At 37.4% G+C, this 18,019-nt stretch overlaps 1 protein-coding gene across 9 annotated transcripts in view; it reads left to right on the forward strand.

Moving 5' to 3' along the window:
- ptprfa (protein tyrosine phosphatase receptor type Fa) overlaps positions 1 to 18,019 on the forward strand; it is a 189,651-nt gene that overhangs the window by 135,075 nt on the left and 36,557 nt on the right. For 2 of the 9 annotated variants that reach the window (XM_042335260.1, XM_042335263.1), the window contains exons 13-21: positions 119 to 145; positions 2,426 to 2,543; positions 3,675 to 4,256; positions 7,167 to 7,264; positions 9,502 to 9,755; positions 10,973 to 11,063; positions 11,540 to 11,752; positions 14,348 to 14,505; positions 15,827 to 15,939. In XM_042335260.1, the coding sequence (XP_042191194.1) occupies positions 119 to 145; positions 2,426 to 2,543; positions 3,675 to 4,256; positions 7,167 to 7,264; positions 9,502 to 9,755; positions 10,973 to 11,063; positions 11,540 to 11,752; positions 14,348 to 14,505; positions 15,827 to 15,939 (1,654 nt within the window). The remainder of the gene's footprint in view (positions 1 to 118; positions 146 to 2,425; positions 2,544 to 3,674; positions 4,257 to 7,166; positions 7,265 to 9,501; positions 9,756 to 10,972; positions 11,064 to 11,539; positions 11,753 to 14,347; positions 14,506 to 15,826; positions 15,940 to 18,019) is intronic. The other 7 variants (XM_042335261.1, XM_042335264.1, XM_042335262.1 and 4 more) reach the window with 4 other exon arrangements.

Genomic DNA, 18,019 nt, shown 5'->3' on the forward strand with positions numbered 1-18,019 from the left:
TTTCCTGCAAAGTTAGCATGAATCTTTACTAATCTAGTTTAGATTTTCTCTCCTCTTCTTTCTAATTAACTTTGTTTTCCATCCCTCCCCCCTTTCATCCCCAACCCCATCCATTCAGTGGGAGTCTAAGGACACCCAGGACAATGTGAGTAATAAACGTACTGGACATGGGCTTCTCTGACAAATCACCACAGGGATGTCAAAGATGCATGTTGGAGATGGTTTAAATGGAAAGAAGGAAAGTTCAATATCTAGGTTGAAGATAAAATTGAATTTTTTTATTAATTGAATGTGCAATATGAAGTCAAGCTTTCTTTGACTTTGATATCAAACTGTTCTGTGCTCAGTCATGTGTTAATACTGACAGTGTTTTTCCCTATGGCAAGCACAACCCCTCCGGATTAAGTAGTCAAAGTCATTGAGGTCCTTCTAAGGTAGAGATTTTATGTAACCAGTGAATAAATAGACACCAGAATGTAAATTTCAATATCCTGATTTCATTTAGTGCTAATAGTGCTGTATATTTACAAAAACACTGGTTGTTAAAGTTCCTGTTTATTGCTATAGTGGAATTGGGAGGTATTGCAGTTTTCTTGTTAATTCTTAACTATCTAAAGCAGAATTATGTCTGCAGTTCCAAAGTTCACGGAGAATCGTTATTTATGCCACAATAATCCTGCAAGGGCTCAGTTGCAATGTAAGAATCCAATAAATGCAATAAATTAGATCACTCAAATGCATTATAAAAGTGCATTACAAATGTACAAATAGTTGAGTGAAAAGAAGAATTTTTAGCATCGACTACCTCTCTTTGACATCCCTGTATTCATGCTTTGCAATATTTTTTGTTCTCTCTGGATTTCACAGTTGCATGAGAAATCTATTTGCATTGAGGAATGTAGTGGGTATCCTGCTTGTAGATACAAGTCCTCATTGGGAAACCTATTACAGTTTGCTGTGTCTGCATGATTTTATGTTGGTGATGGGAGTAACACACTTTCTCACACTTTTGTGTGTTGCTTTTCTTGTTGCTACTTGTTTTGTCAGTTCCTGCTGGTTTCATGTAAACTGGTTTTGCTGGATCATTGTGCTGGGCAGTTCACCAGACTGTCTGAGCAACAAAGCCTGATAAAGATCAACCTGTCTTGTTTTTAACATGCCAGGAATGGTTGGGAGGAGAATTGAAAAGGATCATTGAGAGAGAACAAAAACCACAGTCGCCTGTCTGTGTCACTTCAAGCAGTAAGAGGTGTATGATATATCACTTGTTTGGTATGGAAATTGTTGCGTCCATGCCTGAGGCTATTTTTATGAGGATGTGGCAACCTCCTGCACCCCAACACGTTGTACTGACTGCATTTGGAAACTAACCAGGATGATAAAACTGAATTTATTTAAGAGCAGTCCTGGGAAAGCTGCTAAAATTAATGAAATTAGACACCCACAAACATCCCCAGCCTCAAACCGTACTGTAGTTAATAGAATTTTGTGGATTGCAGAAAGATAATGGATTTCTGCACTGCAGGTTATATCGAGATGAGATGAAGCTATTCTTTCTCCAAATCAAACAAGTTATAGAGTTTGGAAATGGCAAAAATTCCCTGGCGTGGATAGGTCACATGATGGGAAAAGATAAAGCTATCACCCTGTATCAGAAATAAATGTCATCATTTAGTGTCGTGGAGGATTCGGTGGCCTTTTCTGTCTGATTCAAACACTCTTTATATCTAGCTGCTGGTTACAGGAAATCTGATGGTGGTGGCAGTCTGGGAGTGGTGTATAAATATGTGCATGTGTGAAAAAGATGGTATGCAGCATTGGTGTATTTATTGATTTCTACCAAATTATTGCTCCAGATTCTTGTATACCTTTTTTTAATCACGACTTCCTTTACCTTTTCTGTATGTAATTCTGCCTGACATATTTTGTTGTTTTTACTGTGGATTCCTGTGTTCATTTAGGACTGCTGGAAAATCTGGTGGATTCTTGGGTTTGCACATAAAGAGTACATGTTGTTTAATAAACCAGGATAAAAATTCTAATTAGTCATTTAAGAATCCCAATAGGATTTTATGTAAATCCTTGCAACAAAATCGCATTGATTTTAATCACTTACACTAATTATTCCACCAAAGTAAATGAAGCAATGATTGCCTGTGTTGAAATTTTAAAACAAACATTATAATACATAAGCCACATTGAAAATCATGGCAACTCCTAAACAATTAATATATTCTTACCACCATATAGTTTCCTCTTCCCATCTCTTGCATGGCATGCTGGTCAAGGTCTGGAGAGTCCTCTGTGGAACATCATCCTTCTGTAAACCAGAATCAATATCACGCTAGGTTCATTGTAAACAAGAAAAACATTTTCATAGTTCCCTGCCAGATGCTTAACTTGTTTCTAAAACATTTTATTGTAGGAAGCTATTGTTGTGGGATTGATGCCTGAAACGGCTTACTCGGTTACAATTGCAGCGTACACCACCAAGGGAGATGGAGCTCGTAGCAAACCTAAGGTGGTTTCGACAACGGGAGCTGGTGAGTGGGAGAACATATGTTAGTAATAGCCTATGCTTGTTTTTCTGTTTTAGAACAGTTGTTTTAGTGGAAAGAACTATTCCTAAGGAAGACCTTTACTTTGATAGTTATAATGAATTATTGACTGAATTTCATTCCAGCTGAGTTTCCAAAGTAGATTTTGCTGCTTGGAACCCAATTCAATTTCCAGCAAAGCTATTACAAATTATTTAACTGAATAAGATTTAACATTAAACATATGTGTGGTTGAGCATTGAGAGTCAAGATCCCATGGAGGAAATAACCTAGTTTTACCAGAGCCACAGGAATGTAGTTTAGCAACGTTTTGCTGGAGGGATAGAATTAGCAGTGTATGAGGAAGATTGTAGATAATAGATTACTTTAGCGTCCACTCACATCACAGTCAGGTAGAGGTAAATGTGATCTGATTTAAGTTGAGTCTATAAACCTTTTAGATTAGTATTTTCAATACATGTTTGTACATTTAAATTCAGCTTGAAATTACAGCTACATGATTGCAGCATGGGGTGAGATGGGTGTAGTTTATTAGATCTAAAAGAAGATTTAATAAAAGCAATGTTCAATATATTGCAGCAATTAATTACAATTATTCATATAAATACTGTGATTGGTTGTGACAGCATTGTCTCTCCCCAGCATGGTCGGTGAGAATGTCGTGTTCAGACTTTTGTGTCCTCTGTGCAATTTTTGTGAAAACCCGCCTGAATTAATGTGACCCATAGCATATTACACATTTTCAAGTTCATTGCAAGATCTAATTTAGTATTTAATTTTTACAATTATTACACTTGGGTAAAAAAAGAGAAATGATTCATCAGCAAGGGAAGGCACACTTCACTGTTTTTTTTAACCATGCGGTGATTGCTTTGACATACAAAGCCAAGCAATAAAACAATCATTAATGTGGTATAGAGTGTTGTACACCCACCCATCTTCTCTTTCATTATCTCCTTTTTAAAAAAAAGTTGAAATCTGAGGTTTATATTCAAACTGGGCAACTAACAAACTGTTGAGCATAGGTGGACTTATTCACTTACTTGTAATGAGGCCCCTGGCAAGTACAAATGGACTGCAGTGAAATAGTTAGCATGATTCTGCATTGTTCTTCAGTTCCAGGCAAGCCTACTACAATGATTATCAGTGTCACTCGTATGAACACAGCTCTCATTCAGTGGCAGCCACCATCTGAAATGGTGGGTGATCTGGTAGGCTATCGACTGCAATACATCCGCAGTGATGAAGAAAAACCGAATGTCATCAAACTAAATAAGAGCGATGACCATTATACGGTAACAAACTTGCACAAGGGAACCACATACATCTTCCGCCTGTGTGCTGAAAACAAAGCTGGATTTGGTGAGGAGGCTGTGAAACAAGTTCAGATACAGGAGGACATACCAAGTGGTTTCCCACAAAACCTGCGTGTTGTAGGGCTTACCACATCCACAACTGAGCTTTCATGGGACCCACCCGTTCTGGCTGAAAGGAATGGAAAGATGATCCTCTACACAGTGTTGTTCCGTGATATCAACAGCCCAAGAGACCTAAACAACTCAACCAATGAAACTCGAATAATGCTGAGCAAACTGAACCCAGACACCACTTATGACATCCGAGTGAGAGCTCATACTTCCAAAGGGCATGGACCATACAGTCCCAGCATTCAATCCCGAACCATGCCAGTCGACCAAGGTAAGGAGACTGGCAAGTAACAGACAAATTGGTAGTGAAAAGTGTGCACTATTTTAGTGGTCAACTCTGTGCTTTAGGGTACAGTGGCTTTTATCTTAAACAAACTTTTCTATAGGCTTTATTCTTGTTTTAAGTGTATTGCTCTACATCTGTATATTTCACTATTATTTTGTCCTTGTGACATGCTACTTTTTAGAATTGTTATGACACACTCCTCTAGTCTGTTCAGTAATGTTCATTTTAGTTTTTAAAATAGATAGGCATCACAATCTGTCAAAGCCGAATAGAGTTTTAAGGATAGCAGAGTGGTATGTTTTGTTTTGGTCACCCATCTGACAAGAGAGAAAACCCAACAACATGCTAAAAAGTTTCCAAATGAGCAGAGTTCCATATATGTATGCCACCTAGAAATGGAAACTTCCAGGTCTGTAATGCAATGCGCAGTCTTCCCCAGGAGGGACTTGCCCACCTTCACAAATTTCCAATGTATTGACCACAGATTGCTGAGAGCAGAGCCTTAGGATCCCCAGAGTGTATGTTCGAGTTCTGCTGGAGTTTACCCAGCAAAAACTACAAAACTTGCCATTGAGACCACTGTCTGGCTAGCTTTGCACTGGTTGTCCAGCTAAAACCATCCTATCCATTAGAGCTTTGGCTTGTAGTCTAAGAGAAGCTAAGTCGGAAGAATCCCGGCTCCTATTGCCACTCCAAGTCCTGCCAGTGAGCCAGTCTGGATGGTCTATCATCATCAGTATACTGGAATACTGTGGATCTGAGTGGCTCAGGAAGTGCAGATTGACTTGATTGTGATATTCTGTTGCTCTGCACGACCAGCTTCCCAGCTCCAAGCATACTCCACACCTCCTCTTCACGCCCCCCGCCCCCTCCTCCCCAAGGAGGGTAAAGTGGTAGGGTTTTGGTCGGTTTGTGTGGTTCTCTTACCCCATTGAGTCTGTAGTTCAAACTCCATATGACAAGTGCCAAACAAACATAAGACCAAAACTACTGGGAAAGTGTCGCATTGCGCAAATGTTTGTTCCCCCACATAGGCTGTTAAAAATGTTGTGTCCTAGAAATATGTCCATTCTTTTTAAAAGTAAAGTGAGAAAGGAGAGTTGATGCACACACAGGATGAAATCTTCCAGATATACTAAGACATCTATCCATACATATCTACAGAATCCACAGTAGATCTGAATGGAGCTTTGTCAGTGGAAGTTGAACAAGATTTAAAATAAACTATATGTAATGTGGCACTCTTGCTGATTTATTAAACCCCCAGAAAAAAATTCTAAAATATCCTAGCTAATATTCTGTCCTCATTTAAATTCATTGAATAACATCCTGATTAATTGGTCAGTAATCTCATTACTGCTTGTACAAATTGTACTTTTAAACTATCTCATTCTATGAAGCACTATGAGATTTTTCAATGTGAAAAGGCATCAAATCAAATGCAAGTACAATAACATTTAGTGGGGGAAATTATGCAGTTTAATATTTATGTTACTTGGACCACTGCACCACTAAAACTCTTCTAGCTTTGAGCTGTAAGATTAAGATCATAATGTTCTTTAAAAGCATGTGACGAATGTCATGGATGCTTCAGAACGACCAACTCACGCGCCTTTTTTTTTAATATTGTCTTCATTTCATCGCACAGTATTTTGAAATGTGAAATCTTGCCAGAAATTCAGCACAAAAATACCAACTTTTTGGCATTTGCCGTCAGTCGGATGCCTGCTCTGGTTGAGTGACAAAACCATGAAAATCCTCAGACAATGTCGGCACCACTGATAGTATTCAACACCATCCCAGAATGGTCGCTGTGACTATGATACATACCACTGTTGATCTAACTTGATTCAGACGTCATCCCCAGCCACCAAGCCTAACTGGAACATAAGAACAGTAGTAAAGGAGCAAGAAACCAAAAAAACGTTAAATGAAACAATGGTATAACCTGAAGAGTGTGATACTTTCAGTCTAGGGCTTAGCAATATTTATAAAAATAAACAGCAAACTACTGTAAGTACTGGGTGACACAAACAAAGAGATGGTTTACAAATCAGAAGAGGTAATATTAATGAACTAATTAAAAAAAACTGACCTGCAGTATAATGTGCAGTTCTGGTCACCTATAAGAAGAACTGTATATTTCTATTTAATAATTACATAAATGAGACTCATTCCAATTACCACCAAATTTTAAGATGTGTTGTGTATGTGTGCCTGTGTGTGTTCCTGAGGTGATTGAGTTGGATTTTTTTAAGATTATGCAGGGGATTGACAAAGTTGTTCCATGCAATAAATCACCCTGTTGAAGAGCTCAAAAAAGGAGAAACAATTAAAACATAAGGAGATTAAGAGTAAGAATAGTCAAATGAACTGTTTTTGCATAAAGGTTAACTGGCATTGGGACTAAGTTCCAGGAATGTCATTGAAGTGAAATTGAACATGTAGGTTCAAGATACAATTAGATGTTTCTGGAGAGAACAGATTGAGGAACATGGTGAAAAGCTGAGATTTTAGATCAATCCAAATGAAATGTGCTCATTGGTCTTATGGCCACTTCCTATTTCTAACAAACAATGTTTGCAATTGTGTGTCCGGGAGTACCATTCAGAGTATTCTAAAACAATGGTATTTTGTGTTCATTTTTTGGATGTTACTATAATTGCCTGGAGATTGACAGCATATATAGAGAGAAATTATTTTCTACAAGGACTGGATATTTTTATACTTTTTCACTTCAAAGCAATTCATAACATTTCAGTGGTGTTGTAATGTTTTTAAAAAAATTAAATTGGGCTAAATGTAGGAGCTCAATTTAAATCTCAAAACTGGACTGTATCCCTCTATGTTCATATACATACATACAGGTAATGAACCCTCTTAACTTTTCTTTAGTATTCGCTAAGAATTTCCGAGTAAAAGCAGTAATGAAGACATCAGTTTTGCTGAGCTGGGAAGTACCAGAAACATATAAACCAGGAGTGCCTTTTAAGGTAGGATTAATGTACTTCAACAGTTTAAATCTTTTAACCTCGCAAGAGCTGAAATATGTTTTTCTTCTCCATCCTGCAGCGCTTGATTTTCTGAGAAGATTTCTCGGGTCTCTGTCATTGCTTCTGTGTAAATATTCGCTGGGGAGAAGTGACCTGGGTGACTCTCTTTCGATTCTTAACTTAGCCTGGAGGGCAGGGAGAGATTAGAAGTCATTCATATATCATTTACTTTCTTTTCTAAGCTTGTCTAAAGGACAACTCCTAAATCTCTCGCTTTTTTTTTACTGTTAAACAAAAGTAGGTCATTTTCAATAGAGTACAAATATATAGTATAAAAATAAGTAGAAATGTAAAGCATAAATGAGCAATTATTCTTTTGTTGTCTTTTGAAAACTATTTTACACATGTGAAAAATTTCTTTTATATGGTTGGCTCCAACGACTATAAATTCCTTGGTAATTTCCGTTGGGTAATTTAGCTTGTATTTTTTTCACTATGAATTACAAATTTTCCCTTCACCTGTTTGGGAAATATTCTTGGGAATGGGCGAAAACAGAAATTTCCTTGCCAACAATCTGTGCCTTTTTCTGCTGTATTCTAAATTGCTAATTAATGTTAATTGGCAACTAGATTACAATATGCAGAAAACAAAATTAATCCTTACTTTCATGGCTCAGGATTAATTACTATAAAGTAGAGTTCTTGTGTATTTGTACCCAACCATATGTGTGTAAAAGTGCTTGACAATCGAATCGATTCTCTCTGGGTGATTTTCGTAAGTGAGCTAAGTACAGTTGATGACAGACCAGCAAGCCTGACTCACCGGTGTGACTTGATACCAGTCATTGGGAGCAGAGATTGTTCCTACTTGCTTCCTGTTAATCTTACATGGCAAAGCTCAAATGGGTTAGGTAATCCTAAAGTGGACAAGTTGCAGAAAGCTTGCCAGATGGTGTTTGTTTGCAATGGCAAATTGCACAATGTTAGCTGGGTGATCTCTAGCAGGACCTCAATGTACACCCTGCACCTTGGCTCTTGCCAACCTACACTTAAAAGCAGCCAATATGATGAAAATTGACGATGCCTCCAGTTTCATGCCGTACAGCTGTGGGTGCAATATAAAAACAGCATTGAGTTCAGCAGAATATAGATAAATGACTTCCTTTGTCATGATTTTTTTTTGAAGGGTCAGTGTCACTCTTAATAATAATAATCCTTGCATTTGATATAGCGCTTTTCACGTCTTCTAGACGTCCCAAAGTGCTTCACAGAATATACTGTAAAGTGAATTGACTGTATTTGTGGGAGAACGCGGCAGCCAATTGTGCACAGCAATGTCCCACAAACAGTCGCAGATTGAAAATGACCAATTTTTATTATTGTTTTTTGTTTTTGGAGGGATTATTATTAGGCTTTGTGTGGAGTAAGGAAACTTGCCCAAGGTTTCGCCCTCTGCCTGGAATTGAACCAGGTCTCTCGCTTGCAAAGCGAGTGCTCTAACCACTGAGCTACAGGACTCCACTCTTATGAAATAGTGTTGGAAATTCCCATTTGTATGTGGAGGTTGAACAACTTTCAACGATATATCTATGATTGGTAACATTTCTTCTGGATGCATTGTCTAGTTTGTGTTGTCAGTTATGTTGTCAGTTTTCCTTCTTTTGAATATTACACAATGCAATATAATTTATGGATAGAACTTGCAGCCTAATAATAAACTGCAATGTAACCTATCTGCCATTTAGCAGTTAAACAAAAGCTCGTATTCATTCAGAAAAAAAAGATGTTGATACTTAAATCTGTATTAATTTTATCAGACATTTTTCCAAACGTATGTAATAGCAATATATTGTACCATTGCTAATGTGTTCTGTTCCTCTCCCTCCTCCTTTCACAAGCAGTCTGTTTTGTGAGTTGTTTTGCATATATTTTGGAATAGAGGGTTTACAGGTACAGAACTTCCAAGACTGCTACAATAATTTAGCAACTCAAAATACCACACTATTGACCTGGAAACTCCTGCTCCCATTGTATTATTAATGCAAGTACATTAGCACAACTATAATCTACAGATGTCTAATTAACACACTGTTGACACGGTTACTGGTCTTTGATCCACATTGCTCTGTTTTACAACATTATCATCTGGATGCCCAGCACTACTGGAAACAAATGAAGAGAAGATGACCTTTTTGTATTGATCCATTGCTAGTCACTTTTTTGTTTTCCTTCCTCAGATTCTCTATAATGGCCAAAGTGTAGAGGTAGATGGACAATCAATGCGTAAACTTATTACAAAACTTCAGCCTGATACTGAATACTCCTTTGTATTAACAAACCGTGGGAACAGTGCTGGTGGGCTGCAGCAGGTGGTGTCAATCCGTACAGCTCCAAACTTGCTGCAAACAAAACCAGTCATCTACAGCAAGGACATCCAGGATGGCAAGCTGCCAATCAACCTACCCAAAGTTCAGACCACAGCTGCTATCAAGTAAGTTTTGAGCTTACTTGAGAATTAACTCATGGAGTTTATGAAACTTAAATAAATACACTATCTAGGGGATGGGTCCACAGAGTCCCAAAGACCTGAAAAGAGAAATCATAATGACAAAATGGATTATGAAGTTTTAGCTATAGATCTGAGATAGCTGAACCTCGTAGATTTTATTGTTCTAGTATTATCGAACATTACATTTAACACTGTGTGCACAGAAGGATTATGAGTGTCCATTTCTACATTTCTTGTTAAATAGACTTAACTTTATCTTAACAATTTGCCTTGAAAGAATATATGAAATTCTGTAACTTTTTAAAAATTGCACGATAATACAGAACTTGCAGTTCCTTGGAGGTAAACAGTTGTTCCCAACACTATTACTATTTCTCCAAAGTGACATCTAGATGCTGAAATTGATCTGGGTAATCTTCCCTCGCGTTTTAAATTAACTTATTCTTTCCTCTGTAACATTCATTGACGTGGAATTGAAAACGTGCTGTTGCAGTATTCGTTTTGGCCACGAGAGGCTGTCAACAGGCCACATAAATGCTGCCTCGGCAAATAATTCTGACACTGCAATAAAAATCGTTTCACCGTTGCTTGATTCTTTTGTGGAGGGAAACAAGGTTGTGACATTATGATGGCTTACGCAAGCCAATGTACAAGCGCCCGTTCTATATTCGGCTATCATAACGTTTGTGGTAGCTTTTATTGGAGTTATTCCAAAATATTCTAGATTATGATACGTCACCAATTCGAAATTATTGGAGCACTGTAGTTTTCAACGGCATGAAAAGCTCAGTAGGATAATTTGATATTGGTACAAGTGGATCTCTGCTTGAGACCAATGCCTTATTTGTCATCTTGTCTTCCTATTCAATTTAACCTGTGTTCCGGATTCTTGGGAGTAACCATTTGGAGACCTTCACTGCTGGTATGTTGCAGTCAACCATCTAGAATGTCTATTTTACGATGGAGAGATATCCAGTCATTGGAGAACAGCATTCCCAATGGTTCATTGAACTTGAGATTCTACAAGTTTAGATTCAAGTGTTGGTCCTTCACTGCAGCAGTTTCCAAGCTCTGATTATTTAACAGAGAACAGCTTTGAGCTTAGTGTTGTCCTTTAGTGAATAGGGAACTGTGAGTAACAATTTTGACCATTGAATTGTATCTAATCTGCAGTTTGTACCGTATCTGTTCTTTTATAGGTGGTATTATATTGTAGTGGTGCCACTTGATAAGACTACACGCACCGTTACACAAAAATGGCAGAACCCTGAAGAGATCGAAGTTGATGAGGTAAGGCTTTGTTGTCAGTAAACTCTCACAAGGGGTAGTTTCTCTTGTTTCCTGAAGTAGAGAATTAACCTCTCATTGGCCAAGGAAAGTGTGGTTCCTTCTTAAAATGTGAATTCGAGTTTTATCATAACTACAACTTGTGCAACATCTCATGTGTTACTGCATTGTAATTTTATGTAAAAATACTTAATCTTTAATATTGCGCATAGTTTTGTATGCTCCACTAGGAAGCATGCAAAACTGATATTTCCATCCAATATTTCCTCTTTGGAAAAGCATTTGGCCCTGCTTTTTTGCTTCAATTGGACTACTAATTATCAGTATTTTTGTGATTTATTTATTTGGCTTTGATTGTGATGGAGAGAACTGTGCTCCCATTGTACTATGGGTTCAGTGAAACTGCAATGTATCATGCTAAGTAGAAGAGTGTTAAAAGTTGAAAAGTTTCTAAACTGCTTTTGTGTACGGGTTTGTAGCTGTTTGATGGAATAAGTCAACTATCACATGGCAAACGGTATCGGCGTCAGTCTGAGAGACTAAAGCCATACATCGCTGCCCAACTGAAGAAGCTACCTGATACATTTATGCTTGGAGATGATCAGTACTATGGAGTATTTCAGAACAGACCTCTGTCTTCTAGCAACAGCTACCTGTGCTTTGTTTTGGCAGCGCTGGAAGAAAAAGATGCGGTGAGTATATTTGTGGTGTTTTGTCATTTGATTTCAATCTTTCAGTATTTAGCTTGGATAGAATTTCAGAATATTTTCAAAAGCAAAAGAATAATTCTCTATTGAAAGTGGATCTTTCTAAATTAAGACTTAGTGTAAGTCGAGCCTTAATACAAGCCTGTGCTTTAATTCCAAGTCCTTAAGCCACTCATTGTAACAGAAAAAAATATAACTTCTAAATTTCTGGATTATCAAATCCATCTATGATATTTACCTTCCAATATCATTCATCTAAATATTATTTTCTATTGTTTCCTCATACAGAAGCTTGCTTTTGTGGTGTAAATACTATAGTTGGATTCAATGAAAATATCTTTGCAAACCTTTTTCAAGGGTTGGTCTCTTGAATTAAATATTTTCAGATACAGCACATGCTGATCAATGTCCTGGATCAAAAATATTTATATAAACATTTTTGTAAATGACTGTTAAAAAGCTGTATTTCCATTCATGAAGTCTTGCCAGAGAGAAGCTGCTAGTATACTACAGTTTGTAATGAGCTTCATTTGCTGCAGTTGCAACTGGAAACGTTACGTAATCGGGACGCTCTGATTTTTATTCAGACATCAAGATGCTAATTTTCTGCTAAGCTTCTAAACCAGCTCAGACGTTGCTCCAAATGTATTTGATTGTAATGGCTCATTAGGACTGGTCAAACTCTTCATTATTCATCAGCTCAGACTGCTTTCAATGAAGGGTCACACAGCACCTGGAAAAAAACACTCTAAATTTACTTGACAGCAAGAAAAAAACATTTCCTTCTGAATTACATCCTGCAGTTATATTTCAGGGGAGACAACCCGGCACAGGCAATTATTTCTTTTGTGTCACTTAATGGCAAGGAAAGTGGTTTTATCAGACTCTTGAGGTTTATAAATAACGAATACATGAAATCAGATGATAGGTTTTATGTTTATTAATGCTGTAGTAATTTGGCAATGTGAGGACTTGCTGTTGATTGCTGTGTGAGTGGTTCAATTCCAAGTTAATTCTTTAAAGAGGTTTCATAAAGTATGACTGTATTCCTCATTTGCCCTAAGTAACTACTCAAGTTTGACTCTCGGTTACATGAGACAGAGCAGAGCCCAGTACATCTCTCCATCCCAGAGCTGCTGAAGGAGAGCGTGAACCTGCGGGCCATTAAGTATCTGTAAATATACATTTGTACATGTTAGACTGCACAGTATTTTGCAAATGTGCTGAGCATTGCTAGTGGAGCAAGTTGATGAGGGAGGCTATCACTTCAAGACACCTGTACAAAGCCAGCAATTCTTCTCCAGGATGTTGCTATCATCTGATAGCTTTTTCACTTTGGGATAATACTCAGGGTCCCCTGCATTTGAGCTGCATTAGATAACACAAGTATTTTGCATCAGCTGTTCCCTCAAGAAATTTCTGCGGGTCACGGTATAGACTCTCGTCGGCCCAACTCTCCTAGCACGCCTTCGCTGAGTAGCTCAAGTGATACTCACAACTTCCCTCCTCCCTGTTCTTTGTCTGGCATCTAGTGTTCACAGGGGTGAGAAATGTTTTTTTTGTATACAGCGGTACAAATTCATATGCTGTGCTGCAAAATGCCAATAAATGCATTGCCGGCATTTCCTGGTTCTGCATATGCATCGTTTTCATTAACTGCATCGTAATTATACTTGGCCCCACCCCCCATCCCATTAGTCCAGCTAGCCAGGGTTTATCTGTAAAGTAAAAGAGAAAGCTCTAAAAAAAAATCAATAGCAGTTCATTTGCCATCTGAAGGAAAATAGGTCAGTGCTTCAGGTAGAATTTCAGTTATGAAAAAGTATTCATTTCAGATTTTCAGCATCTGCAATGGATTGTTTTCCCAATTTTCCCCACATTCTTGCTGCACTTTTATTTCAGAAGGGCCAATCACTTCATGTGTGAGCCAAGACAGCAAGTGTCAATGGAATAATTTGGAGGGGTTATTGGAATTTAGCCCACTGCTGTTCTCACCTAACATTTCAACCTTTCTGGTCTGAACTGAGTCATACAGACTAATAAAGTTCTGGATTTAATTACTAACCTGTGGAGTCGGCAAATATCAGATGGTGCAGTGTGGGGGGATGAATTAATCTTAACATCCTTGCCTTGGGAGAGAGAAAATCAAGGCTATTATTCCTGCTCATTACCAACTGGGGTCTTGCAGGAGAGTGGCTGAGGATAGAGTTAGGTTTGGCTCTGAATCCCCACAGTGATAAAGCCTGCTTTCACACAGTGTGGATACTCACACAGGTGAGGTACAGAAGGGCTGGCAGTGCCTGTGAACCCATATCCCAGCAGGGATCAATGCTTTCAAAAGAAGAGAGAAAATTGAAACAAAGAAGAAAGAAAATGATAAAAATAGACACAAACCACATGTATTCTGTGTTTTAAGCAAATTGTTATTTCCTACAAAGAGATGAGAAGCTCTTTTTCATCTTGTTTGATCACAAAGTCCGAGTCTATCGTAAGTAAGCATATTATGATGCAATGAATGGAATCCGAGAAGATTTGATGCAGGAGATTATTGTAATGTTTTCCTTTGTGTTTTCTATTCAGCAGATGTATGCTGCCAGTCCATACTCTGATCCTATCCTGGTGGAGATGACCTCTCCGTCAAAGGCACAGGATGACCCTGAGATGCTATGGGTGATGGGACCAGTGCTTGCTGTTGTTTTAATAATAATTATTGTCATCGCCATCCTCCTGTTCAAAAGGTAAGAAAGCTGCAGCATTGTCTCGTTAGAATCTGACTTTATAGCGTAAGCCTCTCAAAAGAATAGCATTGTTAAATGTTAAGGATCCACACTACACCTGAAGTGAAAGCTATAATCAGAAATACATTTTCGGAAAATTTATATCAGTAGATTTTTTTTATTAAAAATTATTAAGGATTATTTAAAAAAAGTCTTTTTTGCCCCTTTCTCTGCCTTTGGTATTCTTGCTATCTTTCAGGTGGGAAATTCTAGAGTTCTTGAGTTTCATCCATATCGTTCTGGTTTGACCTTTGAAAGCACATTCTCTGATAGATCTGTGCTGTATGAGTGTGTTTTTGTTTTGTAAGCTGGAATTTCAATTATATTATCTGCTGCACCGAACTAATGAGATCAAAAGGCAAATTAAAAGTAAACAAAAATTTGCACTGGCACTGTTCAGTGTTATAAAATAAATCACAAATCCACCTTGTTTGACGCGACCAAAGTTTCGACATCGAGAGTGGTCAGTGCACTGCTGTGCCAAGGGAAGAGAGAAGAAACTATGCTCCTTCCTGGGCAAAGACCAAGTACATAGTGTTGGTCAGTGACCACATGAGGCAAGAAGAGACGAAGCTTCTTGCAGTTGTTAAAAACACCTGTTCCTGTGTGTTGATTTCCCCCAATATTTCAATACTGGTGCGGTTTCTACAGTATTTCTACAGTAGGTGAGCTAAAGGGGGATAAATAATGCATACTTCATTTAAAGTGGAAATGCTGAGTAATAAATCATTTCCAATATTTTTTCTACATGCTTGCTTATGGATACAGTAAACAGGAAAGGTAAGAGTCACACTGATAATGTGACAACACTATAATGTTGTCTTAATACTAATTTGGAAGACCCTTCAGCTTACAGCACATTTCTTCCCTATCACTCTTCAAATATTTTTCATGCTGTGCACTAAGGCCGTCAGATACCTTTTTTTAATTATAATGGCAATCTCGTCTTGATCCTTTAGAGTTTTGGGTGTCGGCCAGCATAACATGATGAGGTTTGAAAACTGGTCGAGAGGAACATTAAGTTTAGGGGATCAGTGGAGGTAGGGACAATTGTAGGGGATGATGATGTGGAGGAAATTGGTTTGGTAAGCTGTTACATTTGGCTTGGGGATTATGCCTATCTATACAAATGCAGGTATTATTGTAAGGATTTCCGACCACAGTAAGTAACAAATAAATTTACCTGAAAAAACTGCCTGGTACCCACTGGAACACTGAAACTTGAGAGTGGTTTGTGAGAATCGTATCTTTATGTTAAATGGTATATATTTGATTGGTGCAGGAAAAGAGCGAGCTCTCCATCTGCTAAAGATGATGTTCCTGGTGGAAAAGACCCATTGCTGGCACACTCTTCAGATCCAGTAGAATTGAGACGACTGAATTATCAGACTCCAGGTAAACGATCTGAGTTCCGAAACTCAGAAATCACTTTTAAATTTTACAGATAACTATTCTTTTGTTAATTATTAAAATTCAGGACCCTTTTTTGCCTCCAATTACTTGTTGCAGCACGGCAATACGACAATATTTACCTATCTGAATTTAGTGTTATTTTTAAATCACATTTAAGTTTAAATGTTATTGATATGCTTTTAAATGCCTCTCGTGTATTTTAATTCCCATGTACTAACACAGCGAATTTGTATTTTGAAACTTTGTATTCATTTTTAAAATTTCATATGAAAACTTAAACCAGAATACTTTTTCCTGTTGATAAATAGGTGTACTAGTGATCTCTCGCATCTTCAGAAAAAAAAATTCTATATGCTATCAAATAGTTACCTTGCTTAACTTCCATAAGTCATTGAAGGTTCTGTGTTTTGGTGATGGCCCTCAGGTGCAGTACACACTTTCCTTCAGCACAGGCAGCTTCTAATTCATTCAAACTTCTGCACAGCGCTACAGCAGTGATTCATTCACATAAGTGTTGGCAGAAGGATAGGATGGCTGCAAGTTAATGGTAGGAGTTAAGAGAATCTACCTTGTCCAAATTATAGAGAGTGATGTGGGATGAATGGTCTTTTGTTATTCCTTGTGTGGAATGAAAGGATTTAGTTTTATATCAAACCAGTGATCCAATTAATGCAGAAATCAGGTGACAAATATTCAACCTTCCTCTTACCAGATGGTAATACCTAATGGGAAATAACTAAATAATGGTCATTTCCTCTGAAATGATCACTTTTTCTGAAATATGTTCTAAAATATATTTATTGTCAATGGTGTAATTTAAAAAAACTTCATCACAGATAAGATTGTTATGTTAAAAAAAAAGTAAATTACAGCACACAACTCATTTATGAATGAGTTTAAAAACAAAAATAAAGTTTTGTGTTTCTGTAAACTTAATTATGATTATTCAAATCTGTTTAAAGAAAATAAAATTCAGTTCCTGAATGGTAGCTAAAATAACTAAAGATAGCTGAAACAGTCTTATGATCTTGTAGTCATCTTTCGTACAGATGAAACTACCCATAGGCTATTACTGTGTCTCAGTTAATTAATATCAGCATATTTTCAGGGTTGCAAAATAGCTAGATAATGTCCAACCTTAAATGAGGGAGTGAGAAACATAGGTGTTACAGTAAGCTAAGGAACAAAGTTTGTTGCACGTATAAATACTAGGAGTTCAAAGTAGAAACTTGATGAGTCCATTTCCTTTATGTTCTTAAGTTCTGAAAAGCCAAAATGCAGAAAATGTTTGTATACAGTGCAAGACATCTGCCTAGCGGCACGTAAGTGCTTGAAGCTGGAAACCATGCAAAATGTTAATTACTTGTCATCACTGATAATTTAGAATATTAATAATTTAGTTGCGTTCTGAACTTTCAAAAGGGCAAACACAATACACACATCAGGCAGCCAACTAAATAAAAAAAAGTTGGGCCTTTCATCTATTGACATTATAAATAGCGAACATACGTTGTTAACAAAAACTAATTTAATTCCAGCATCTTGCTGTTCTTAAACTGTCTCATTTTGTGGTACAAAAATATTAATTAATCTAATTTTCTGTCATTGCTGATGATGGCCATGATCCCTGGTACCTTGGATTTTATATTGCAATTTTTTTCATTAAAATTTATGGGAAAATCCTGGATTAGTTACAGTAATCTTTCTGAAAATCATTATAAAATTTACCTTAAGTCCAAGTCTTTATGACTTTTTACACTTGTATAATTACAGGAAATATAGCCTTAATCGCCTTAATCTTGAAAGCATTCTTTCTCACTGTCTCCCCCAAAATGAGCATCCCACTCCCTGGCTCTTCCACCAGTTCCACAATTGAATGAATGGTAGAGTACAGTGGTCAATACACATTACTGGTCAGGAGCAGAGACCGTCCAGCCTTTGCTTCCACCTTCTGTCATTGCATCAATAAGAAGTGCTCAGCGGAGCAGCCTGGTGTGTGTGTATGTAATAGTACAGGAGCCAGCACACACCAATGTATAGTCACTTAATGATGTACATTCCT

Source organism: Callorhinchus milii, unplaced genomic scaffold, assembly GCF_018977255.1.
Source record: "Callorhinchus milii isolate IMCB2004 unplaced genomic scaffold, IMCB_Cmil_1.0 Scaffold5, whole genome shotgun sequence".
Lineage (NCBI taxonomy): Eukaryota > Metazoa > Chordata > Chondrichthyes > Chimaeriformes > Callorhinchidae > Callorhinchus > Callorhinchus milii.